General features: G+C 39.5%; 1 protein-coding gene across 1 annotated transcript in view; it reads left to right on the forward strand.

The window, feature by feature from the left end:
* The first annotated feature begins 4836 nt into the window (after window positions 1-4836).
* Window positions 4837-27388, forward strand: part of GLO1 (glyoxalase I) — a 36894-nt gene continuing 14342 nt past the window's right edge. Inside the window, exons 1-2 of the mRNA XM_047102529.1 lie at window positions 4837-4976; window positions 25284-25366. Of these exons, the coding sequence (XP_046958485.1) occupies window positions 4893-4976; window positions 25284-25366 (167 nt within the window). The 5' untranslated portion in view covers window positions 4837-4892. The remainder of the gene's footprint in view (window positions 4977-25283; window positions 25367-27388) is intronic.

A 27388-nucleotide genomic window follows, 5' to 3' on the forward strand; every position in this document is an offset into this window, starting at 1 on the left:
GAAAATCGCAAGGAAAGTAAGTTAGTTCTGCTATAGATCAAGGGACTTAGTTCAGCAAGCAAGGAGTGCATAAGCTTGAAGCAAGTTAACCCTTAAGACAGGTTGGAGTACTGTGACAGACCCTTAATTCTGTGACTGGTGTCCTTAGAAGAGAAAGGGGTGAGAGATTTTAGACATAGGGAAAAGGCCATGTGAAGATAGAGGCAGTGATTTATGCTGCTGTAAACCAAGGAAAAGCAAGAGCCACCAAAAGCTGGAAGAGGAGAAGGAGGATTCTCTCCCAGAACCTTTGTAGTGGGGGATAACCCTGCTGACACCTTCATTTTACACTTTCAGCCTCTAATATTGTGAGAGAATGAGTTTCTATTATTTTGAGCCACCACGGGTTTGACAGTTTGTTACAACTGTAGGAAACTAATAATCCTTCTACCAAAAAAAAGAGAAACACTTATGCTCTATTTGGAATTTGTGTCTTCTCAAATAGTGACCATTTTGCACTATTCCTTCCCCATTACTGCTGCCTTTCCTTTTATTTCTATATGTGGCACTTATTACTTTTAAGCTTTTGAAAGTATATTATTTAATATTTAAGATATACAGGGAAGCATAAAGAATGAAACAATTATCCATTTATCCACCATCACCTTTAGTTATGAAACAACGTCAAAATATTTAAATCCCCAGTATATCCCTCCCCTCTTCTCCTCTACCATCCCTTAGGGGAAATCATGTTCCTGTGTTTGGAGTTGTGTATTCCTAGGCATTTCCTGACCCCATCACTCTAAGTATATTTAGCCCCAAGCAATACATTCTATCGTTGCACAATTTAAAACTTTGCAAAAATGGTGTTCTGCCATATGGATTCTTCTGCAACTTTTAATTATTTCATTTCTATTTGTGAGATTTATCCATGTTGGACTATGTTCCTCTGATTCATTCATTTTCACTTACGTATAGTATTCTGCTGCATGAAATAACACTGTTTTCTTGCTTTTGGACACTTAGACTTTATCAATTTTTTTTCTATTCAAACCATGTTAAACCAGTATAGTCACAATAATCCTCTAGGACATATGCTTATTCACGGATCCTAGGATATACTCTCTGTAACTTTACTAGATACTGTCATTATTTTAAAGTGTTTATAATAATTTGGGTTTATATCAGCAAATGTATATGAATGAATTTCAGTTCTACATTCACATCAACACAGACTTCTGATTTTTAAATTTTTGTCAATTTTAAAGGCAAAAAAGGAACCTCATTTTTATATTAAATTGCATTTTTCTGTTTACCAGGGAGTCGGAGCATTTTTTTAATATGCTTATTAGGTATTTGTGTTTCCTCTTTCGTAAACTGCCTGTTTTTCCTTTTTGTCATGTTTTCTATTCAGTTACTTATATTGTTTGCATTGATTTGTAAGAGTTTTTACTTATTATTGATACTGATCCTTTGATGGCTATGTGTGTTGCCCCTACCTTCTCCCACTCCGTGGTTGGTTTCTTTTTTTATTTTTTTATGGTGTGTTTTAGTTAAGATCCTTTTTTCTTTTATATTTTGTACTTTTACATTAAGAAATTCCTACCATGAATTCATAAAGATATTCTCTGATATTTTGCTCTTTATGTTTTAAGTTTTTGCTTTTATATAGTGTTTATTTATTTTTGAGAGGGAGAGAGAGACAGAGTGGGAGCAGGGAAGGGGTAGAGAGAGAGAGGGAGACGCAGAATCCAAAGCAGGCTCCAGGCTCTGAGCTGTCAGCACAGAGACTGACGTGGGGTTGGAACCCAGGAACCATGAGATCATGACCTGAGCTGAAGTCGGATGCCCAAATGACTGAGCCACCCAGGTGCCCCTCACATTTATATTTTTAATACACTTGGACTTTTGTTTTTCTTTATGGTATGAAATAGAGAAATCTTTTCTTTTCTCATATAGATAAACTATGCTGTCCTAAACCATTCATTGAAAAATGTATCTTTTCCCTACTGATCAGCAGTACTAGCTCTAATCTATATTAAGTTTTTATATGTGTATGTATATATTAGTTGTGTATTGCTGCACAACAAATTATCCCAAAACTTTGCAGCTAAAAACAACAAAATTTTGTTATCTGATGGTTTCTGTGGGTTAGGGATCTGGGAATGGTCTAGATGGATACGTCTGGCTCCAGGTTTCTTATAGAGTAAAAATTATGGGGTCAACCAGGGCAGCAGTTATTTCAAAGCTGTATTGGGAGAGGACTCACGTCCAAGCTTACACATGTGGCTGTTGGCCGGCCTCAGGTCTTGACTGGCTATTGATAAGAGACATCAAACAGTTCCTTGCCACATGAGCCTATCCATAGTGTTGCTCACAATGTGGCAGCTTGCTTACCCTCAGTGAGAGATTGGAGAAAAAGAAAGTGAGAAAGGTCTCCCAAGACAAGAATCACTGTATAATTTAATATCAGAAGTGACAAGCCATCACTTCAGCCATAGTCTATGCTTTGGAAGTAAGTCACTAAATCCATACTCGGGGGGGGGGTGGATAACACAAAAGTGCGAATACCTGGAGGTGGGGATTATTGGCAACATCTTAGAGCTGCATATCACAATTTCTATTTATTGATTTCTGCCTACCAGCGCCATTACCACACTGTATAACCGCAGCTTTATAGTAAATCTTATTATCTAGAAGTTTAGGTCCCCCTACTTGTTTATTTTTCAAATATGTCTTGCCTATTTGGAGATCTAAAAATAGAATCTGGAACCAGCTTATTCGAGTTCAATAAAGAATCCATCAACATTTTTATTAAAATTGCATTACAGAGGTGCCTGGGTGGCTCTGTCAAACTCTTGGTTTTGGTTTAGGTCATGATCTCACAGTCCGTGGGTTTGAGCCCCACATCAGGCTCTGCGCTGGCAGTGTAGAGCCTGCTTGGGATTCTCTCTCTCTCTCTCTCTCTCTCTCTCTCTGCCCCTCCCCTGCTTGTGCTCTCTCTCTCTCAAAATAAATAAACCTAAAAAAATTACATTAATAGGTTAATTTCATTAAAATGAATCAATATTTTATGATATTGAGGCTTCCTATCCATTTATATGGTTTATTTCTCTTATATCCTGGAAGTTCACCAGAGGGTTAGAGGAAAAGAACAGTTTGGAATGTCTTTTCAATAAAACATCTCAGACAAATTTCTTTTGTCTGGGCTTCTATAGAATAGTTCAGTGATGCACCGTGTATGGAGGATTTATGTTGCCTCAGTTCCTGGATTAGCAGGTTTAAGGTCTATTTCCATACTGAAGTTCTGTGGTTCCAGTATACTGAGTCCTCTTATTTTATAAGAACAGCCTCCCTCTTCTTTGGGGGAGCTGCTGCTTCTCCCACTTCAAACATGTGGTTCTAATCCTGGTTGCCAATCACAGTGCCCTGACCACAAGAGTTAGCATAGGTCCTAGTCTAGGCCAGTCATAGCTCCTCCTATTTTATCAAGTTGGAATTTAGGGAAGTGGTTGCTCCCTCTCAGGTAAGAGGCTGAGAGGCTGAGAGCTCTAAGCTGCTGGACTGGAAAAGTAAGTATGTCTGACAAAATGAAGTGGAGATGAGGAAAGAAACTGAGATGAGAGATGGAGACAACTTGGTGGTGGCCAGGTGCCTGGTGCTACATGTTTGGTGCCAGATGCATCCCTGCCCTGCTTCAGTCTGATTAGGTGAGCCAATAAACTCCCATTTTCCCCAACCTCTTGCCACCAAAATCCCTAACATGTATCTATCTTCTTGCTAATTTACAATAGACCCTCCTATTCATTTAAAAACCCTTTGTCAAATCTCATTCCTCATTAATTTACTAACATAAGTCCCTTTTCTTTTTTTTTATGTTTATTTATTTTTGAGAGAGAGGCAGAGTGTGAGTGAGGAGCAGAGAGAGAGGGAGACACAGAACCAAAGCAGGGTCCAGTCTCTGAGCTGTCAGTACAGAGACCGACCCAGGTCTTGAACTCATGGACCGTGAGATCATGACCTGAGCTGAAGTTGGACGCTTAACCTACTGAGCCACCCAGGCTCCCTGCACCAGGCCCTTTTCTAAATTATGTTTACACCAATTATGATCATTTAGTCTTTTAACCACAGGAAATATGTACTAAGCATATACTATGTGCCAGTTATCAAAGAACAGTGATAACTAAGTCTTCCAGTGAACACAATTAAAATATGTGCCTTAGCAAAATTAATGTAAACACACACTGCAAGTTGTGGACATTTAAATCATAAGTAGTGAAACTGTGACTTAAATCTCATTTGAACCTCACCAAAATCCTGCAAGGAAGCTCAGAGAGGGGCCAGTAATTATTCAAGCTTCTATAGCGAATGAATAGTGGAACCAAAACTTGAATCTAGATTTTTTTTTTTTACTAAGTCAGGGTTGTTTCAATTATTCTGTACTGCTTAAACTGAGAAAATACTTTTGGATCCTTATAATTTAAAAAGGATAGCTCCCAATTCTCTTTTCATCAGGTTTCAATTTTCTACCAAGTTGCAGCCCTGAGGTCTGGGTGCTTCCTGAACTTTAACAATTAAGCAGAAAAAAAAAAAAAAAAAAAAAAAATCAGGTCAAGAAGCAATACCCAGAAAACCACTCTTTCCGGCCCGCAGGGATTTTGTGTTTCCTCAGCCAGCCACCCTCTTCAAGTGCAAGGCACCTTGGGAGTTGTAGTCTTGAGGCACAGAGTCGTATGGCTGGAGGCGCTGACTTACTGGGACCCAATCAGCAGAGAGTCAACTTGCTGTACGCGCAGCGATTGGCTGGAAATCAGCGGCCGCCCTCCCCGCGGCGCCGTCCCTAGGAGAGGCCGGGAGGATTGTGGCTGGCTGGTGCATTCTCAGACGGTCGTCAGTAATACAACGGTGCGGCCATGGCAGAACCGCAGCCCGTGTCCAGCGGCCTCACCGACGAGGCTGCCCTCGGTTGCTGCTCCGACCCGGACCCCAGCACCAAGGTGGGCGCAGAACCTACTTCTCCCGAGTCGCGGCCCCGCAGGCCGTAGCTCGGGCCCCGGGAGGGCGCACGTCCCCGGCACAGCCAGGCCGGGCTCCGGCTGGATTCGAACCCCATCCGACCGTCGCCACCACACCTCTGGCTGCTTAGGGGGGACCAGAGTGGGCTGGGTAAATGGCTAGTGGTGTCCAATAGGGGATGCGTGAGAGAATCCATTTCCTCAGAGACCTCGACCCTTCTTGTATTAACTTGTTTATTTGGGGACGGTAACTGGAAGCCACGGCCAAGCCAGGGTCAGATCCCTTATCCGTGCGTGTGCGTGTTCCCCGGGCCAGTAGCTATGGCGGATAAGAGGAGCTTCAGAACTCCCAGTCCAGGTTCGAAGGTCCTTATCCACGCCGGCCCCTCCCAGCCTGCTCTGGCTGCTGGCTTAACTCCTCCAAACTAATCTGATCTCCGAGTTTAACCGCGCCCAGAATTTCAGTTTTGCTTGGTTTTTATGGTTGCTCACGGTCACACTTCTGCCCTCCCTGTGCATGGTGGCCCCCAAGAAAGGTGACAGAATCGTGGAGCTTAGATCCAAAGGGAATCTTAGAAATTCTTTCACCGATCCTCTCATCGCAGCCGAGACCCAGTAAGAGGAATGACTTGTTGCCTCCCTCCAGCTTGCTTAACATGTCTGTACCCAGTCAGTGTAACTCACTCAGGTGTGGTGCCTCCACGCTGCCAGGATTTGACACAACTGCCGCTTGCGGCGGGGAGTGGGGGTTATGCCGGTGTACTTGTCAGTGTCAGTAAACGACTTTGCATTTTTTTAAATTAGATTGGGGAATTTCTAAATTCCTTGAAGATTGAATATGTGCTTTATGCAGACCTCAAAGAGGAACTGAGTTTGCTCCCTGCTTGCTCTTTACCTTCAGGGTGAAGAGTCAGACACCTCTCATTGCTAAAGCCTTTGGCACCTGGTCCTTAGCTTAGGCAAAATGGTAGTCACTGAGAAATATTGGGACAGAAGAGAGAGGGAGGGAGGAAAAGAAAGAAATTTCCTTTCACACTCATTTCACTTGTATATCCTCTAATAGTAATACCTAGTTATTTCACAAAATATAAACTGAGTCATTCAATATAAATTAATTTCCTAGATAACTGGAGATTTTATGTGCTGGGCCATTTAAAAAATATTTCTTAGACTTTTATAAAATGTATTAAATACATTTTCTTGTGTTTTTATTTACAGTTTATTTTTGAGAGAGAGACAGGGAGAGAGAGAGAGAGAATTCCAAGAGGGAAGAGAGAGCCCGAAGTGGGGCCAAACTCACAAACTGTGAGATCATGACCTGAACCAAAATCAAGAGTCCAATGCCTAACCGACTGAGCCACCCAGGTGCCCATTGCATTCTTAATTTACACTACATATAATTGAAAATTCTCTTGGTTGTTTGGAGTAATTACTTCTTGAAATCAGTAATTTTTGGCCCTTGAGGTACCATGTAGGGGACATAAAATGGATAGGTAATAACAGCTTGAGTGTGCCAGGCCCTGGGTTGTTGTTTGAAGTACATTACTTAATTTAATCCTCATAACAACTCTACGAAGAAGGCATAATTATTATCTCCATTTTATAAATAAGAAGACTCCGGGATAGAGGTATTGAGTAACTTGAGTAACTTGCCCAGAGAGGAGCTCATGCTCCCAACCTCCACCCTGTTCTGCTTCTGGAGTACTGACTTCAGCAGTAATTTTGGAAGTTGACATGAAGGAAAGTAAAAGACCTAAATTAGATTCAGTCTGATTGCTCTTTTTATTTATATATATAAACACACACACACACACACACACACACTGCTGTATATAAAAACATAGTATGTATGGGGGATGGATACTGGGCTGAACCAGATGAGGTCTCAATCAGACACCAACTCCAATATAAGATGGAGCTGAGATAAATGTGCTATTGAAATTATAAACCACCCTTGGCGCACAAGAGGTAGAAATTTTTGAAGGTAGCATCTGTAGTATGGTATATATATGGGGTATTTGAAGCCCAAAGACCTACATTTGAACCCCCAGTTCTGTCATTGGCTGCAGTGATCTTAGCAGGGCACTTGAGGTGAGTTTGTAAAAGCAACATAAAGAGAGCTGCTAGGAAGATAAAATGTATTAATGTTCTCTATGAAAAGTGATATAATTCAAGGTTGTGTTTCAACTGTGGGGATCAGGGAGTGCATCAAGTGGAAGGTGGGGGTGAGTCTATGTCTTGAAAGGTGGATGGGGGTCCAGAATCACCTGGGAGACAGAGTTATATGGGAGGAGGCATTCTAGGTGAAGGAAATATATGAGCAAAAATGTGGTGAGATGGCAAAATGATGCAGTGAAGTCATGTTCTGGAGAGGTGAGTTACATGTTTTTGGTTGAAGTTCAGGTTATCTAAGCAGTGGAGCAGTGGTGGAGAAGGCTAGAATGGTAGGTTGGAGCCAGATCATGGAGAGAGCTTTTGAATGTCACATCTAAGGAAGTTGGATTTTATATAGGTAGTAGGGAACCATTCAGGGTTTCAAAGCATTTTTGTAGAATAGATTGGAGGGATCCAGGCCTGAAGGGGACGAGGACACCTAAAAGATTCTTCCGGAAGGTGAAATAAATGATGAGGGCCTGGTTTGGAAAGTATAGGGTAGCGGTGGTAGAAAGTCACCTTCCCTGTTGATCATTTGCACCTTTGTCATAAAGGCAGGTCAAGGAATGTATAGCTGTCCCACATCCTGGGTAGTCTTATTGGCCAACTGTCTTCATAAGGGCAAATACTTTTTTTTCCCCTAAGTGATAATCTCCTGAAACTAATTCTTTTTACTCTCTCAGTGTCCTTTAATTTAATAATTTGGAGTCCTGTCCCATCTGAGTGGGGGGTGATCGGGTCAGGGAAAACTCTGAGTCTTGGCGACACTTAAGCTGATAGAATTGGGTGCAGGGGTAGGTGGAAGAGAGAATGGAGAGGAGGAAGGAAGGACAGTGGCCAGATGGATGAAAGACTGTTCTAGGCAGAGAGAATCATACATTATAGGCAGAATCTAGGCAGAGAGAATCATACAAATATAAAAAGCACAATAACTTCTGAGAACTGATTCAGGAATCTACAGGTAATATGAGACTAAGTTATAGGCAATGGGAGTTGAGGGGAAGGTACACAGGACAATCATCAGGATGTCCGAAGAAAATATGAGCACTCACTGCCCCTGTAAAGATTTCTCACCATGTAAGGATTTCTATTTGGTAAATATATTTTATAATATATATATATATGTGTGTGTGTGTGTGTGTGTGTATTTTTTTTTAACATCTGTTCATTTTTGGGAGACAGAGACAGAGCATGAGCTGGGGAGGGGCAGAGAGAGAGGGAGACACAGAATTTAAAGCAGACTCCAGGCACAGAGCGCTATGCGGGGCTCAAACCCATGAACTGCAAGATCATGACCTGAGCCAAAGTCGGATGCCTAGCATACTGAGCCATCCAGGCGCCCCTATAATATATATGTTTTATTAGTATATTTGTAAATGTATATAATTAAAATAAATACATATTTATTGGGGCTGGTGCACTCTTTTTTAACTGATAAGGGTTTACCAGAAATGTTTGAAATGACCAGTTTAGGGGAATGCTGACAAATGATGAAGTTAGAGAAGTATGCAATAACCAATATGTGCTTGCTTTGGGGACTTTCTCCTAGAAGTTGTGAAGCACCACTGAAGGAATTATTTTTAAACCCAGAAGTGACACAATTGGGTTTTCACTATAGAAAGATCACTCTGGTGCTGTATGGGAAAATCAGTGGATTGCATCTGGGGAATACTGCAAGAAGCAGAGACCAGGGAGGCTATGACAGACATTCAGGGAGGAAGTAGTGAGGACATGAGGAAGGTGGTGCTCATTTATAAAGACAAGGAGAGGGGCACCTGGGTGGCTCAGTCGGTTGAGTGTCCGACTTCGGTCCAGGTCATGATCTCACGGTCCATGAGTTCAAGCCCCGTGTCAGGCTCTGTGTTGACAGCTCAGAGTCTGGAGCCTGTTTCAGATTCTGTGTCTCCCTCTCTCTCTGACCGTCTCCCGTTCATGCTCTGTCTCAAAAGATGAATAAACATTAAAAAAAAAATAAAGACAAGGAGAAAGATTTCAGAGGGATTTAATCAGTCAGGTTGATAGGACACTTGGAATGGATTACAGAGAAGTGGAGAGGGAGAAATCTAGGAAGACTTCAGGTCTCTGGCTTGGGCTGACAAGGGATTCTAGAGGCCCTATGCTAAACACTAACGTGCATTATCCCATATACTTTCCAACTCAGCCCTACAAGCAGAGAACTATAATTATCCCCATTCTAAAGATGTGAAAACTGAGGTTCAAGAAAAGTAACGATTTACTCAAAGTAATGGGGGTGGAGCCAGCATTTGAGCCATATTGCTTGTGAAGAATTATTTCTCTGACACTTGTGTGTTTTTTCTGTCCCTTTGCATGAGATTTTAAAGTCCTGGTGGTCCTGAGGGCTTCTGGGATTTTCCTGTTTTTTTTTTTTTTATCTGTTGTAAGAGTAGTCTGGCAGGGGTGTTTACAAATTTCACAGGTAAATTTTAAATTTAAAAAAAAATTCCTTTGTGTCTCCTATCTATTTCTGTCTCTCTTATCTGTAGGGTGAGTACACTTGAAGTATGTCTTTGGCTGTTGACTTACAGAGTGGGAAGGAAAGAACCACATGAAACCAATTTAGATAAGACAGAATAAATGTAAAGGGAGTTGCTGAATTATTTTCGGGAACAATTTATCACATTCTGACATAGGTTGAGTCAGGCAAATAACTCTAGAAGGAGGAAGATAGTGAAGAAAAAACCATATCAAACCATCCTGTGCATCAACCATGTTCTCCAGCTGTTAATAGAAGACAATTTTGTTCCTCTCAGATATGCTTGTATTTCCAAAAGGGTCTTTCACTCAAGGCAACTGTAGTTTTAAGAAGTCAGGAAAGACCAAAACTTGATCCATTTTTGTTTTATAGGAGATACGATACCTAGAAGCATATCAGCCCTTAATTAACCCTTTGATGAGAATGTGAATTTGGTTAACTCTAGCTGTCTCCCAAGAAACCATTAAAAATATGTTTGTTACTTAGCAATATTGCTTATGATAAAAGATAAGCTGATTGGTAAATTGCATTTGGAGAGGGAGAATTGTCAATATCTAATAGGAAGTCATGGCTTTGGTCTCTTGTAACTGTCCCTTGGGGAAATTCTGGAAGCTGTGCCCATGGGATTGCTACTGGAGACACTGGTGCTTGTGGTACACACAGGGCTTCTACACCAGGGTGATTCTGGCTCCTACCAGTGCAGATCTTCTCCCTGTGCCTGAGCTGTTGGACATCTTGAGGTACTCCTGCTGAAGAGGAACACCTAACACTGCTCTGTTGGCAAGCTGTGTTTTTCTGACAAACCCTTTCAGCCTGTGGTTGTCTTGAGGGCTGTGGAGTCTGTCCAAGCCCTGTGGAGTCTGTTTATTTGAGCCTTAAGAAGACTCCTTGCTGGGGGTGATGCACTTTGTTTGTTTGTTTTTTAGGACATCACTGGATAGATTTATTATTTTTTTAATATGAAATTTATTGTCAAATTGGTTTCCATACAACACCCTGTGCTCATCCCAACAGATGCCCTCCTCAATGCCCATTGCCCACTTTCCCCTCCCTCCCACCCCCCATCAACCCTCAATTTATTCTCAGTTTTTAAGGGTCTCTTATGGTTTGCCTCCCTCCCTCTCTAACTTTTTTTTTTTCCCTTCCCCTCCCCCATGGATTTCTGTTAAGTTTCTCAGGATCCATATAAGAAAGAAAACATATGGTATCTTTCTCTGTATGACTTATTTCACTTAGCATAACACTCTCCAGTTCCATCCACGTTGCTACAAAAGGCCATATTGCATTCTTTCTCATTGCCAAGTAGTATTCCGTTGTGTATATAAACCATAATTTCTTTATCCATTCATCAGTTGATGGACATTTAGGCTCTTTCCATAATTTGGCTATTGTTGAAAGTGCTGCTGTAAACATTGGGGTACAAGTGCCCCTATGCATCAGCACTCCTGTATCCCTTGGGTAAATTCCTAGCAGTGCTCTTGCTGGGTCATAGGGTAGTTCTATTTTTCATTTTTTGAGGAACCTCCACACTGTTTTCCAGAGTGGCTGCACCAGTTTGCATTACCACCAACAGTGCAAGAGGGTTCCAGTTTCTCCACATCCTCTCCAGCATCTATAGTCTCCTGATTTGTTCATGATATCTCAGTGTGGTTTTGATTTGTATTTCCCTGATGAGGAGTGACGTTGAGCATCTTTTCATGTGCCTGTTGGCCATCTGGATGTCTTCTTTAGAGCAGTGTCTATTCATGTTTTCTGCCCATTTCTTCACTGGATTATTTGTTTTTCGGGTGTGGAGTTGGGTGAGTTCTTTATAGATTTTGGATACTAGCCCTTTGTCCGATATGTCATTTGCAAATATCTTTTCCCATTCCGTTGGTTGCCTTTTAGTTTTGTTGTTTGCTTTGCAGTGCAGAAGCTTTTTATCTTGATGAGGTCCCAATAGTTCATTTTTGCTTTTAATTCCCTTGCTTTTGGAGATGTGCCAAGTAAGAAATTGCTGCAGCTGAAGTCAGAGAGGTTTTTTTCCTGCTTTCTTCTCTAGGGTTTTGATGGTTTCCTGTCTCACATGCAGGTCCTTTATCCATATTGAGTTTATTTTTGTAAATGGTGTATGAAAGTGGTCTAGTTTCATTCTTCTGCATGTTGCTGTCCAGTTCTCCCAGCACCATTTGTTAAAGAGACTTTTTTCCCTTGGATATTCTTTCCTGCTTTGTCAAAGATTAGTTGGCCATACTTTTGTGGGTCCAATTCTGGGGTTTCTATTCTATCCCATTGGTCTGTGTGTCTCTTTTTTGTGCCAATACCATGCTATCTTGATGATCACAGCTTTGTAGTAGAGGCTAAAGTCTGGGATTGTGATACCTCCCGCTTTGGTCTTCTTCTTCAATATTACTTTGGCTATTTGGGGTCTTTTGTGGCTCCATTCAAATTTTAGGATTGCTTGTTGTAGCTTCGAGAATACTGGTACAATTTTGACTGAGATTGCATTGAATGTGTAGATAGCTTTGGTAGTATTGACATTTTAACTATTTATTCTTCCAATCCATGAGCATGGAATGTTTTTCCATTTCTTTATATCTTCTTCAATTTCCTTCATAAGCTTTCTATAGTTTTCAGCATATAGATCTTTTACATCTTTGGTTAGGTTTATTCCTAGGTATTTTATGATTCTTGGTGCAATTGTGAATGGGATCAGTTTCTTTATTTGTCTTTCTGTTGCTTCATTATTAGTGTATATGAATGCAACTGATTTCTGTACATTAATTTTGTATCCTGTGACTTCATGTATCCTGTGACTTTGGGTGGAGTTTATCGGGTTTTCCATGTATAATACCATGTCATCTGCAAAAAGTGAAAGCTTGACTTCATCTTTGCAATTTTGATGCCTTTGCTTTCCCTGTGTTGTCTGATTGATGATGCTAGAACGTCCAACACTATGTTAAACAACAGCGGTGAGAGTGGACATCCCTGTCGTGTTCCTGATCTCAGGGGGAAAGTTCTCAGTTTTTCCTCATTGAGGATGATATTAGCTGTGGGCTTTTCACATATGGCTTTTATGAAGTTTAAGTATGTTCCTTCTATCTTGACTTTCTCAAGGGTTTTTATTAAGAAAGAATGCTGAATTTTGTCCAACGCTTTTCTGCATCGATTGACAGAGTCATATGGTTCTTTTCTTTTCTTTTATTAATATGAGGTATCACATTGTTTGATTTGCAAATGTTGAACCAGCCCTCTAGCCCAGAAATGAATTCCACTTGATCATGGTGAATAATTCTTTTTATACGCTGTTGAATTTGATTTGCTAGTATCTTATTGAGAATTTTTGCATCCGTATTCATCAGGGATATTGGCCTGTAGTTCTCTTTTTTTGCTGGTTCTCTGTCTGGTTTAGGAATCAAAGTAATGCTGGCTTCATAGAATGAGTCTGGAAGTTTTCCTTCCCTTTCTATTTTTTGGAACAGCTTGAGAAGGATAGGTATTATCTCTGCTTTAAATGTCTGGTAGAACTCCCCAGGGAAGCCATCTGGTCCTGGACTCTTATTTGTTGGGAGATTTTTGAGAACTGATTCAATTTCTTCGCTGGTTATGGGTCTGTTCAAGTTTTCTATTTCTTACTGTTTGAGTTTTGGAAGTGTGTGGTGCTTAGGAATTTGTCCATTTCTTCCAGGTTGTCCAGTTTGTTGGCACATAATTTTTCGTAGTATTCCCTGATAATTGCTTGTATTTCCTGACGGATTGGTTGTAATAATTCCATTTTCATTCATGATTTTATCTATTTGGGTCATCTCCCTTTTCTTTTTGAGAAGCCTGGCTAGAGGTTTATCAATTTTGTTTATTTTTTCAAAAAACCAACTCTTGGTTTCATTGATCTGCACTAACTTTTTTTTAGATTCTATATTGTTTATTTCTGCTCTGATCTTTATTATTTCTCTTCTTCTGCTGGGTTTGGGGTGTCTTTGCTGTTCTGCTTCTATTTCCTTTAGGTGTGCTGTCAGATTTTGTATTTCGGATTTTTCTCGTTTCTTGAGATAGGCCAGGATTGCAGTGTATTTTCCTCTCAGGACTGCTTTCACTGCATCCCAAAGCATTTGGATTGTTGTATTTTCACTTTCATTTGTTTCCATATATTTTTTTAATTTCTTCTCTAGTTGCCTGGTTGACCTATTCATTCTTTAGTAGGGTGTTCTTTAATCTCCATGTTTTTGGAGATTTTCCAGACTTTTTCCTGTGGTTGATTTCAAGTTTCACAGCATTGTGGTCTGAAAGTGTGCATGGTATGATCTCAATTCTTTTATAGTTATTAAGGGCTGTTTTGTGACACAGTATGTGATCTGTCTTGGAGAATGTTCCATGTGCAATCAAGAGGAAAGTATATTCTGTTGCTTTGGGATGCAGAGTTCTAAAAATATCTGTCAAGTCCATCTGATCCAATGTAGCATTCAGGGCCCTTGTTTCTTTATTGATCCTGTGTCTAGATGATCTATCCATTGTTGTAAGTGGCCTATTAAAGTCCCCTGCAATTACCACATTCTTAGCAATAAGATTGCTTATGTTTGTGATTAATTGTTTTATATATTTGGGGGCTCCTGCATTCAGCGCATAGACATTTTTAATTGTTAGCTCTTCCTGATGGATAGACCCTATAGTTATTATATAATGCCCTTCTTCATCTCTTATTACAGCCTTTAATTTAAAGTCTAGTTTGTCTGGTATAAGTAGGGCTACTCAAGCTTTCTTTGGACTTCCAGTAGCATGATAGTTCTCCATCCCCTCACTTTCAATCTGAAGGTGTCCTCATGTCTAAAATGAGTCTCTTGTAGACAGCAAATAGATGGGTCTTGTTTTTTTTATCCATTCTGATGCACTTTGTCTTTTGGTTGGAGCATTTAGTCCATTTACAGTGTTATTGAAATATATGAGTTTAGAGTTATTGTGATGTCTGTGGGTTTCATGCTTGTAGTGATGTCTCTGGTACTTTGTGTTCCTTGCAACATTTCACTCACAGAATCCCCCTTAGGATCTCTTGCAGGGCTGGTTTAGTAGTGATGAATTCCTTCAGTTTTTGTTTGTTTGGGAAGACCTTTATCTCCTTCTATTGTGAGTGACAGACTTGCTGGATAAAGGATTCTCAGCTGCATATTTTTTCTGTTCATCACATTGAAGGTTTCCTGCCATTCCTTTCTGGCCTGCTAAGTTTCAGTAGATAGGTCTGCCACTACTTTTATGGGTCTACCTTTGTAAGTTAGAGCCTGTTTATCCCTAGCTGCTTTCAGAATTTTGTCTTTATCCTTGTATTTTGCCAGTTTTACTATGATACGTCGTGCAGAAGATCGATTCAAGTTACGTCTGAAGGGAGTTCTCTGTGCCTCTTGGATTTCAATGCCTTTTTCCTTCCCCAGATCAGGGAACTTCTCAGCTATGATTTGTTCAAGTACACCTTGAGCCCCTTTCTCTCTCTTTGTCTTCTGGAATTCCTATGATATGGATATTGTTCCGTTTGATTGCATCACTTAGTTTTCTAATTCTCCCCTCATACTCCTGGATTTTTTATCTCTCTTTTTCTCAGCTTCCTCTTTTTCCATAATTTTATCTTCTAGTTCACCTATTCTCTCCTCTGCCTCTTCAATCCGTGTTATGGCCGCCTCCATTTTATTTTGCACCTCATTTATAGCATTTTTTAGCTCCTCATGACTATTTCTTAGTCCCTTGATCTCTGTAGCAATAGATTCTCTGCTGTTCTGTATGCTTTTTTCAAGCCCAGTGATTAATTTTATGACTATTATTCTAAATTCTTGTTCTGTTATATTGCTTAAGTTGGTTTTGATCAATTCATTAGCTGTCGCTACTTCCTGGAGTTTCTTTTGAGGACAATTCTTCTGTTTCATCATTTTGGGTAGTCCCTGCAGTAGCTCCAACCTGCAGGGTACTTCCTCTGTGCTGTCCGGAGAAACTTGTGTTGGTGGGTGGGGCTGCAGTCAGACCCGATGTCTGCCCCCAGCCCACCACTGGGGCCACAGTCAGACTGGTGTGTACCTTATCTTCCCCTCTCCCAGGGGCAGGACTCACTGTGGAGTGATGCGGCCCCTGTCTGGGCTACTTGCACACTGCCAGGCTTGTGGTGCTGTTTCGATGGGATCTGGCATATTAGCCGGGGTGGATCTGCAAGGTGCACAGAGGCGGGAGGGGCAGGCTTAGCTCGCTTTGCCTTTGGTGGTCCCCTGTGGGAGGGGCTCTGCAGCACTGGGAGGGAGGCAGACCCATCAGAGGGATGGATCCACAGAAGCACAGTGTTGGGCATTTGCGTGGGGCAAGCAAGTTTGGTGATGGGAACTGGTTCCCTTTGGAATTTTGGCTGGGGGGTGGGAGAGGGAGATGGTGCTGCCAGCGCCTTTGTTCCCCCCCTCACCCTCCAGGTGAGCTCTGTCTTCTGGGACTCAACAACTCTCCCTCCTGCTGCCCTCTCGCCCTCCCTGCTCTTTGAGAGCAGAGCTGTTGACTTATAACATTCCAGATGTTAAGTCCCTCTGGCTGTCAGAACACACTCCGTCCAGCCCCTCTGCTTTTGCAAGCCAGACTCAGGGGCTCTGCCTTGCCGGGTGGGCTGTCCCTCCACCGCCCCGCTCCCTCCTGCCAGTCCATGTAGCATGCACCATCTCTCCACCCTTCCTACCCTCTTCCGTGGGCCTATTGTCTATGTTTGGCTCCAGAGGGTCCGTTCTGCTAGTCTTCTGGCGATTTTCTGGGTTATTTAGGCAGATGTGGGTCTAATCTAAGTGATCTGCAGGACGAGGTGAGCCCAGCGTCCTCCTATGCCAACATCTTCTCTGCTCCCTCACTGGATAGATTTAAACAGAATTCTAGGAAAGAGTTTGCACTGGATCACCAGCTTATCCTGAAAGTATACAGCTCAGGAACGGCCAGATGGAAGAGATGCATGGGGTGAACTACATGGAACTCACATCCTCTTCAGGGGACCTGTCTCCCCCAATCTCCATGTGTTCACCAACCCGGAAGCTCAACACTTTTGAAAACTCATTGGGAAAGAGTTGATGGGCACCCAAGGGAGTTGGCCTCAACTGTTATTAAGGCCAAAACACACACTTTAGGCCAAAAAAATCTTAAAATTTCTGAAAATTTAGCTAACGTAAGTTTGAAACTCCTCCTTTCTGAAAACTGAAGGTGATAGAGGCAATGGAGATCTTGATTTTGATGGAATATTATACAAAGCTCCTTAGCAACATTTCTAGAGAAATGTGTCTTCATCATTAGAAAGAGACATTTGGTGACCAGACATATCTACTTGTTGGGGGGCACTTGTATAAAATCAGTTTGGAGACTTTTTCTGGGAACATGGAGTGCATATACTTTTCCCTATTCCTCCTGCTATGTTCAGCTAAAGCCTCTGACATTTTATATGAAATAAACATAGGAAGACACTGAAAGGTGGAGAGAAGAAGACAGACTAGCTAGGGACCTTGAGACCCTAGGAGCAACATGGTGGTGAGATTCCTGATTTTCTTTTTGCCTTATTTAGCCCAAACTTGGAGCTACAGAAGTGTCAATGGGTACAGACAAAAACAAAACAAAACAAAAACCCCTGCTCTCTATTCACAGGACCAGGATATAGGCAGTATTTCCTGATAAGGCAGAAAACTTTTAGACAATACCAGCTTTGCTACAACTAGACCACAGAAAAATCAGTGGCTGCATCCTTATCTATGCCCGCAAAGGCTCGGTAGGAAGTCTGTTCTTCCACTGAACAGGTTGCAGTGTCCACCCTCCCCCTGCCAGGCTGGTATCCGAGAAGGCTGAGTTGGACGCCAGGACTTTCATCTCACCAGACAATAACAAGCTTTCCCCACTTGCTGTATTAATGCAGAAACATGGGGAACCTGAAATTCTACCCCACGCCAGCAGTGGAAATATTTTAAGGCCTTTACAAATGGGAGAGAGTAAAGGGATGTAGAGAGGGATGAGGTTTCTGCCTTCACCCAAACTGATAAAATGATGACACCAAGTGACTGTGATAACATATATAATTGAACACCTAGAGCAACCACTAAAAAAGCTATACAAAGAGTACGTGAAAAAATGCTATAGATAAATGAAAATGGAGTTATAAAAAGATGTTCCAGTAACCCACAGGAAGGCAAGGAAAAAATTAACAGAAAACAAACCAAAAATAAATAAAATAGCCAACTTAAGCCCTAGTATTTCAATAATTACATTAGGTATAAATACACCAATTAGAGATTAGCACAGTGGATTTAAAAATATGCCCCAACTTATCTATCTATGAGGTGGTGGATATTAATTAAACTTATTGTGGTAATCATTTCACAACATACATGAGTCAGGGTGTATGCCTTAAGCTTATACAGTGCTGTATAAAGGCAGAAACATGTTATGTTAATTATATCTCAGTATAACTGAAATAAAAGAAAATGAAAACATGCCCCAAATATATGCTGTCTGCATGAAACTCACTTCAAATATAGTAGTAGAGGCAAGTTAAAAGTAAAAGCATAGTATAAGATTATTATGGAACCATTAATCAAAAGAAAGCAGGAATGGCTATACTCATACCAAATAAAGTAAACTCCAGAGCAAAGAAAATTACCATAGGTCGAGAAGTACATTTATGTAATGAAAATGGGTCAATTGACCAAGAAGATCTAGCAGTCCTAAATGTGTGTGCACTAAAGAACAACTGCAAAAATATCTGAAGCAAAAACTTTTATGGAAGAGAGAAATTGAAAAATCCACATTTATAGTTGGAGACTTCAAATCTCCTCTCAATAATTGATAGAACTATACAGAAAATTAACAAGGATATAGACAAACTCTGTAACACCATCAGCAAAGAAGATCTGATCAACATTTAAAGAACAGTCCACCCAATTACAGCAGAATACACTTTTATTTTCAGATGCCCACAGAACATATGCCAAGACAGACCATGTTATGGGCTCCAAATCCAACTTTAACAAATTTACTATTGAAACAACACAGTGCATTTTTCAACCACAATTGAATCAAACTAGAAATCAGTAGCAGATACACAACAGGAAATCTCCAAACACTTGGAAACTAAACACATTTCTAAATAATTCATGCATCAAGAGGAGATCTCAAGGGAAAATTTTTTTTTAAATAGGTTGAAATTAAGAAAGGAATCTCAGGTAAAACAGTCCTAAGAGGGAAATTTATATTACTAAATGAATACATTAGAAAAGAAGAAAAGTCTCAAATCAATAACTTAAGTTACTTCCTAAAGAACCTAGAAAAAAAGCAAAATAACCCAAAGGGCGCAGAAAGAGGGAAATAATAAAAAGCAGAAATCATTGAAATTAGAAATAGACTAGAGAGAAACAATTAAAACTAATTCTTTGAAAAAAAGAAACACAATAGAATTGGTAAACTTGTAGCAAGACTGACAAAATAGAAGACACAAATTACCAATATAAGAAATTAAATAGGAAATACCACTACAGACTGCAGACATCAGAAAAATAATAAGGGAGTATTAAAAACAACTCTGTATATGTAAATTTGGGAATTTACATGAAGTGGACCAGTTCCTGGAAAATATAAACTATCATAACTTGCCCAATATGAAATAATTTGAATAGCTGTATAACACAAGGAAATTGAATTAATAATAACTTTTTAAAACAGATATTTCAAGGCCCAGATGATTTCACTGGAGAATTCTTCCAAATATTAAAGAAAAATTAACATCAATTCTACATTATCCCTTTAAAAAAATTGAAGAGGAGGGAGTACTTCCTGATTCATTTTATAAAGCTAGTATTACTCTGGGCAGCTGGCCAGCTCAGTAGAGCATGTGAGTCTTGATCTCAAGGTTGTGAGTTCAAGTCCCACGTTAGGCATGTAGCCTACTTAAAAAAATTAAAAAAAAAAAATAAACATTTAAAGCTAGTATAACTCTGATAGCAAAATCAGATGAAGGCAGTACAAAAAATGAAATTTACAGACTAATATCCCTCATGAATATAGATGTAAAAGTCCTTGACAAAATATTAACAAATACAATCTAGCAATAAAAAAAAAACCCCATGACCAAGTGGGGTTTATTCTAGGTATGCAAGCCTGGTTTAGTATTCAAAAATCAATCAAAGTAATCCACTATCTTAGGAGGCTAAAGAAAAATCACATGATCATGTTAAATGATGCAGAAAAAGCTTTTGACAAAAATTCAACGCCATGTATGTTTAATTTTTTTTCTATAAAAAAGTAGGAATGAAGTGGAAGTTTTCAACTTGATAAAGACCATATATAAAAACCTTACATTATACTTAATGGTGATGTTTTTTCCCTAATTTGGGGGAACAAGACAAGGATGTCTGTTCTCACCACTCTTACTCAACATAGTGCTACAAGTTCTGGCTAGTGCAGTAAGGGAGGAAAAGGAAGTAACAGTCATATAGATTGGAATGAAGAAATAAAACTGTCCCTATTTGCAAATGACATGATTGTGCATAGGAAATCCTAAGGAATCTACAAAAAACTCTTCTAGGACTAATAAATGAGTTTATTGAGGTTGCAGGATAAAAGATAAACATACAAAAATCAATTCTGTTTCTGTATACTAGCAGAGAATACATGAACACCAAGATTAAAAATATAATTGCTCAACAAAATTTCTTAGGTATAAATCAAACATATACAGGCCTTATATGTTGAAAATTAAACAGTACTGATAAAGATGTAAATAAATGGAGAGAAACATACTGTGTTCATCATTGGAAGACTCAGCATTGTAAAGATGTCACTTCTCCACAAATTGATATACATGTTTAACACAAACCTTTTTTTTTTTTTAGATACAGGTAAGATTATTCTAAAATTTATATGGAAGGCACATAAGCTAGAATAACCAAATTTTAAAAAGGATGAAGTGGAAGTCTGATTTTAGGACTTATTCTATAGCTACAGTACTCACTACTCTGTGGTATTAGCAGAGAAGATACAGAATAGTGGGACAGAATAGAGAACACAGAAGTAGACCCACACTAACATACTCTATAGATGTTTGGCAAAGATGAGAATGCAGTCCAATGGAGAAAGGATAGGCTTTCAACAAATTGTGCTGGAGCAGCTAAACACCCATAAGTTAAAAAATGAAGATTTACCTAAGTCTCACATCTTAACACTAAAAGATCCATTCAGAGGTGCTCTAAGGGACCTTGACCCTTTGGTTCACATCCATGTCTCACCTTTATAATTTTGTCAGGATTGTGCACTAGAAACATCCTTGACTGCACCATTAAAGTTTTTTCAAAGTAGTTTTGAGCTAATGAAATTTGGACAATGTGCCCCCCCCCATCCAAAGCCTGATGATTATTTATATTCTTATTTTTTAATTTTTATTTTAGAGAGAGTGAGCACAAGCAGATGGGGGGTGGGGGGTGGATCTTAACCAGGCTCCGTGCTCAACACAGAACCTGACACAGGGCTTGATCCCACTACCCTGGAATCATGACCTGAGCTGAAATCAAGAGTTGGATGCTCAACTGACTGAGCCACTCAGGTGCTCCTATATCCTTTTTCTTTTTATAAGGCAAAGAAGCAAACCTTTGTTACCTAGTAGCCATCCCAGAAAACCCAAAGATAGTTTAGGCATAAGAGACATCTTTCATTGTTCAAAATTTAGAACATGATAAAGGAAAGACAAAAAATTGTCTGATGAGACAAGACATGAATGTAAGAGCTACCTTTTTAAACACAAGATATATTTATTTTAAACAATATTTTAGAACCATAGCAATAAATAGTCATTTTTAGGATCTTTTTGGGAAAGGAACTTTTTCTCAAGATCATTCAAGGGTTTACCAGTAGTATAGAGACTTGACAGAATATGTTGGTGATAGATAGAAAACTGTTAGCATAGAATAACTTTCTCATTTTATAAAAAGCAATCCCTGCTTGTTTTTTATATCATCCAAATAACATTTTTATAGCAAAGGATTTATAAGCCTCTTTTTTTTTATGAATAAATCCACTGATATTGAATATACCTTTAATTTTTCAGCCATGTATGTATAGGCTTATTTTAATGTTAAAAATGGCATTAGAGTTTACATTTCATCTTTGAAAATAATCTGTTTATCATATTGAGTCTTCTCAGAAAAATGCTATATCTTTCCATTTTCCTCTTTTTTAAACTATTTTTTCCAGCTTTATTGAAATAATCCACATATAACAATGTGTAAGTTTTGGGTGTACAATGTAGTGATTTGATATACATATATATTGCCAAATGACTACCACAATAAGGTTAGTTAATGTGCTGATCACTTCAGATAGTTACCTTCTTCATATTTATGTGCGGACAGCTTTTAAGACATGCTCTCTAAGAAGAAAAAAAAAGGTCTTTCTTACAACTCTCAAATAAACATACAATACAGTATTGTTATCTGTGTATAGACTTGTAAAAGTTCATTTTAAGATTCTTTTATATGTACATATTTAGATAGTTTTAGTACATAGCCATGTCAATAATAAAACTAAAGGTTTTTAACATTACTTTTAAGATGTAATTAATCTTGGGACGCCTGGGTGGCTCAGCCAGTTAAGCATCTGACTTCCACTCAGGTCATGATGTCACATTCTGGGGTTTGAGCCCCACCTCAAGCTCTCTGCTATGAGCATGGAGCCTGCTTCAGATCCTCTGTACCCCTCTCTCTCTGTCCCTTCCCTACTTGCACGTGTTCTCTCTCTCTCAAAAATAAATAAACGTTAAGAAAAAAATATGTAATTAATCTTAATAGCATATTAAATAAATTATACATATATGTATTTTTTTAAACTTATTATGTCATGTGCATGTCCCCATGCCATTTAATATACCTCTAAAGCAGCATTTTAAATGTATTCATAATATTCAATTATACTTTTATCGTCATTTATTGGTTTCTTTGTTGTTAGAGACAGTTTAGCCAAGGTGGTTGAAAGCAAGTACTTTGGAACCAAACTGCTTGGGATGGAATTTTTTCTGTGACACTGTCTCAGCAGCAAAATGGGGATGGTAATAATACATATTTCATAGGGTTGTTGGGAAGATTATATAAGCTTTGTGAATCTCTTAGAACAGTGTCCGGCATGTAGTTGTTATGTAAGTGTTATGATGAATGTCCTTGTACATAAATCTTTGTCAGAATTTGTAATGTTTTCCTTAGATTTTTAAAAGGGAAACATCTTGGTCAAAGAGCATGAACTCTCTCAGAGTTTATGGACGCAACAGAAGTAATAATAAAGTCATTCATAGTCTAAGGATACCAATGTTGGTAGAAAGAGTTTGAAAAGATGAAATATGAATATAACCAATGTCATTGGTGCAATGGTAAACTGGGCCATTACAGAACAGATTTTAAAAGGATTTTAGATTTCAATTTTTTTTTTCATTGAAGAAAAGGCTAGTAATTGTTGGATGCAGCTTGATTGGAAAGAAACCTCATCTGCTGAAAGTTCATTTACTCATTCTCACGAGTAAATATTTATTTATTTATTGGGTACCTACTCTGCCAGATTCTGCCCTGAGGTTGCATCAAGCAAACAAAATAAGCATCCCTGCCCTTATGGGGTTTATATTTTATGGGGGAAAGAAGAACAAAAGATAAATATAAAATACTGTAAATAGCATATTGAAAGGCAACGGGTGCTATGGAAAATGAAAATGAAAAAATGGGCTAAGTGGAGAGTTATAGTAGTCAGCTGAGGCCTCATTTGGAAGATGACATTTGAGCAGAGTTTAAAAGGTTAGAAGTGGCTCTGGAGAAAGCCTTCCAGCAGAGGCCCTGAGTGAGCTGCTGAAGACACAGCAGGCTGAGTGAGTGGGCAGGAGCAGAGGTGAGAGAGCCTGCCAGAGCCAGAGAGGGCCACTGGAGGGGCTTTGGCTTTCATGAAATGGGGGAGACTTCCCACGGTTTTTGAGTAGAAGAGTGATCTGCATTAACTATTTCACGGATCTCTCCCCAAGAATAGACCATAGAGGACATGGTAAGAGAGAAAAGTAACAACCAGTGTGTGTGGCAGGAGGGGTAGGTGGTCAAGGTGCTAGGCTGGTGAGAAGTTCAGGGAAATTAGCTCTCTTGTATCCAAGAAATTAGAGTTTTGCTGATAGAATTGACAGCTCATAGCTTAATGGTGAGTGAGGGGACTGAAAGCTCATTAAAAGAGTAAAGGGCGCCTGGGTGGCTCAGTCGGTTAAGCGTCAGACTTCGGCTCAAGTTATGATCTCATGGTTTGTGAGTTCGAGTCCTGGGTCCAGCTCTACTGACAGCTCAGAGCCTGGAGCCTGCTTGGGATTCTGCATCTCCCTTGTTGTCTGCCCCTCCCCCGCTCATGCTTTGTCTGTCTTTTTCAAAAATATAAATAAACATTAAAAAAAAAAAAAGTAGGGGCGCCTGGGTGGCGCAGTCGGTTGAGCATCCGACTTCAGCCAGGTCACGATCTCGCGGTCCGTGAGTTCGAGCCCTGCGTCAGGCTCTGGGCTGATGGCTCAGAGCCTGGAGCCTGTTTCCGATTCTGTGTCTCCCTCTCTCTCTGCCCCTCCCCCGTTCATGCTCTGTCTCTCTCTGTCCCAAAAATAAATAAACATTTGAGAAAAAAAAAAAAAAAAGTAGAGTAAAAACAGGAGTTCCAGGGACCATCTCAATACAGGGACAAGTAGTAGTAAATGTACCAGGAGCTGCTCTATTATATTGTAAGACAGTAATTGCTGTTCACAGAAATGTTTTTGAATCATTAAAATTAAGTAAATTCTGCACATTTTTAAAGCAGGTAACCTAAGTAGTAGTAGAATACAGTAGTAATTAATATTTTTTCAGATAGTTTTGATCATTTGAAAACCTGTGTATAGATCCTACCTACCTCACCAAAGTTGAAACAGTGCCTTCTTTCAATCTGTGCTGAATAAGAGTATGAAGTGGAATTGGTTTTGCTGCATTTGTTTTGATCTCACTTCATTGCAGTCACAGAGTGACTTTGTAAGAGTTTCTGAGATTCTGTTCACCAGAGGAAACCCAAGGCCTGGTTGTGAGTGCCAGGCCAGCACCTAGAAGTCAGGGGCAGCTTTGCTCTTTTCCAGCTGCTTGCTGAAACCAAGACCTTTAGGAGTGCAGCACCTGCCTAGAAAAACAATCCAAATATTCTAGAAGCATGTAATTTCAGAGCCAGCTGCCTTATATGTGATTATAAGGTGTGAATGAAGAATTAAATTACATTCATTAAGATCTACTTATTAAGATAAAGTAGTTTTTAGACTGGCTTAATTTATTTTTTCACGTTTATTTATTTTGAAAGAATAAATGAGCATGTGCGAAGGGTAGAAGGGCAGAGAGAGAGGGAGACAGAGAATCCCAAGCAGGATCCATGCTGTCAGTGCAGAGCCAGATACAGGGCTTGAACTCATGAACTGTGAGATCATGACCTGAACTGAAGTCACGAATCAGATACTTGGCTGTTTAACTGACTGAGCCACCCAGATGCCCCCAGAATGCTTTCTTCTTAAACATTACGTTGCAAAGGTGGACTGTATCTTGCTACAGAAAGCACAGTTAATGTTGGTAACAAGTGTCAGAAGTCAAATGTGTTTAATATACACTGTTTCTCCTTAGGATTTTCTGTTGCAGCAGACCATGCTACGAGTTAAAGATCCTAAAAAGTCACTGGATTTTTATACTAGAATTCTTGGAATGACGTAAGTAAACTATTTGTGCTCATAATTTGTTTAATAATTTAATTAATTAATTTTTAAAATTTATATCCAAATTAGTTAGCATATAGTGTAATAATGATTTCAAGAGTAGATTCCAGTGATTCATCCACTGTGTATAACACCCAGTGCTCATCCCAACAAGTGTCCTCCTTAATGCCCCTTACCCATTTAGCCCCTCCCCTTACCCATCTAGCATCCCTCAGTTTGTCCTCTGTATTAAAGAGTCCCTTGTGTTTTGTCCCCCTCCTTGTGTTTATATTATTTTGCTTCCCTTCCTTTATGTTCATCTGTTTTATATCTTAAATTCCTCATATGAGTGAAGTCGTAATGATATTTGTCTTTCTCTGACTAATTTCGCTTAGTATAATACCCTCTAGTTCCATCCACATAGTTGCAAATGGCAAGATTTCATTCTTTTTGGTTGCCGAGTAATACTCCATTGTGTGTGTGTGTGTGTGTGTGTGTGTGTGTGTGTGTGTGTGTGTGTGTATACACACCACATCTTCTTTATCCATTCATCTGTCAATGGACATTTGGGCCCTTTCCATACTTTGGGTATTGTTGATAGTGCTGCTGCTATAAACATTGGGGTGCATGTGCCCCTTTGAGACAGCACACCTGTATCTCTTGCATAAATACCTAGTAGTGCAATTGCTGGGTCATAGGGTAGTTCTACTTTTAGTTTTTTGAGGAAGCTCCGCACTGTTTTCCTGAGTGGCTGTACCAGTTTGCATTCCCACCAACAATGCAAAAGAGATCCTCTTTTTCCGCATCCTCACCAACATCTGTTGTTGCCCGAGTTATTAATTTTAGCCATTCTGATTGGTCTGAGGTGGTATCTTATTGTGGTTTTAATTTGTATTTCCCTGATGATGAGTGATGTTGAGCATTTTTTCATGGTCTGTTCGCCATCTGGATGTCTTTTTTAGAGACATATCTATTCATGTCTTTTGCCCATTTCACAGGATTATTTTTTTGGGTGTTGAGTTTGATAAATTCTTTATACATTTTGGATACTAGCCCTTTGTCTGATACGTTATTTGCATATATCTTCTCCCATTCTGTCAGTTGTCTTTTAGTTTTGCTGATTGTTTCCTTTGCCATGCAGAAGCTTTTTGTCTTGATGAGGTCCCAATAGTTCATTTTTGCTTTTGTTTCCCTTGCCTCTGGAGATGTGTTTAGTAAGAAGTTGCTGCAGCCAACGTCAAAGAGGTTTTTGCCTGCTTTCTCCTCAAGGATTTTGATGGCTTCCTGTCTTACATTTAGGTCTTTCATCCATTTTGAGTTTACTTTTGTGTATGGTGTAAGAAAGTGGTCCAGGTTCATTTTTCTGCATGTTGCTGTCCAGTTTTCCCAGCACCATTTGCTGAAGAGACTTTCTTTTTTCTATTGGATGCTTTGTCAAAGATTAGTTAGCCATACGTTTGCGGGTCCATTTCTGGGTTCTGTATTCTGTTCCATTGATCTGAGTGTCTGTTTTTGTGCCAGTACCATACTGTCTTGATGATTACAGCTTTGTAATACATCTTGAAGCCTTCAGCTTTGGTTTTCTTTTTCAGGATTGCTTTGGCTATTTGGGATCTTTTTCTGGTGCCATACAAATTTTAGGATGGTTTGTTCTAGTTCTGAGAAGAATGCCAGTGCAATTTTGATTAGGATTGCATTGAATATGTAGATTGCTTTCGGTAGTTCTGACATTTTAACAATATTTGTTCTTCCAATCCATGAGCATGGAATATTTTTCCATTTTTTTGTGTCTTCAGTTTCTTTCATAAGCTTTCTATAGTTTTCAGTGTATAGATTTTTCACCTCTTTGGTTAGGTTTATTCCTAGATATTTTATGGTTTTTGGTGCAAATTGTAAATGGGTTGATTCCTTGATTTCTCTTTCTGTTGCTTCATTGTTGGTGTATAAGAATGCAACCGATTTCTGTGCGTTGATTTTATATCATGCCACTTTGCTGAATTCATAGATCGGTTCTAGCAGTTTTTGGTGGAGTCTTTT

This window comes from Lynx rufus, unplaced genomic scaffold (assembly GCF_022079265.1).
Source record: "Lynx rufus isolate CCGP_SWC_20201006 ecotype Redwood Valley unplaced genomic scaffold, mLynRuf1.p SCAF_6, whole genome shotgun sequence".
In the NCBI taxonomy this organism is placed as follows: Eukaryota; Metazoa; Chordata; class Mammalia; order Carnivora; family Felidae; genus Lynx; species Lynx rufus.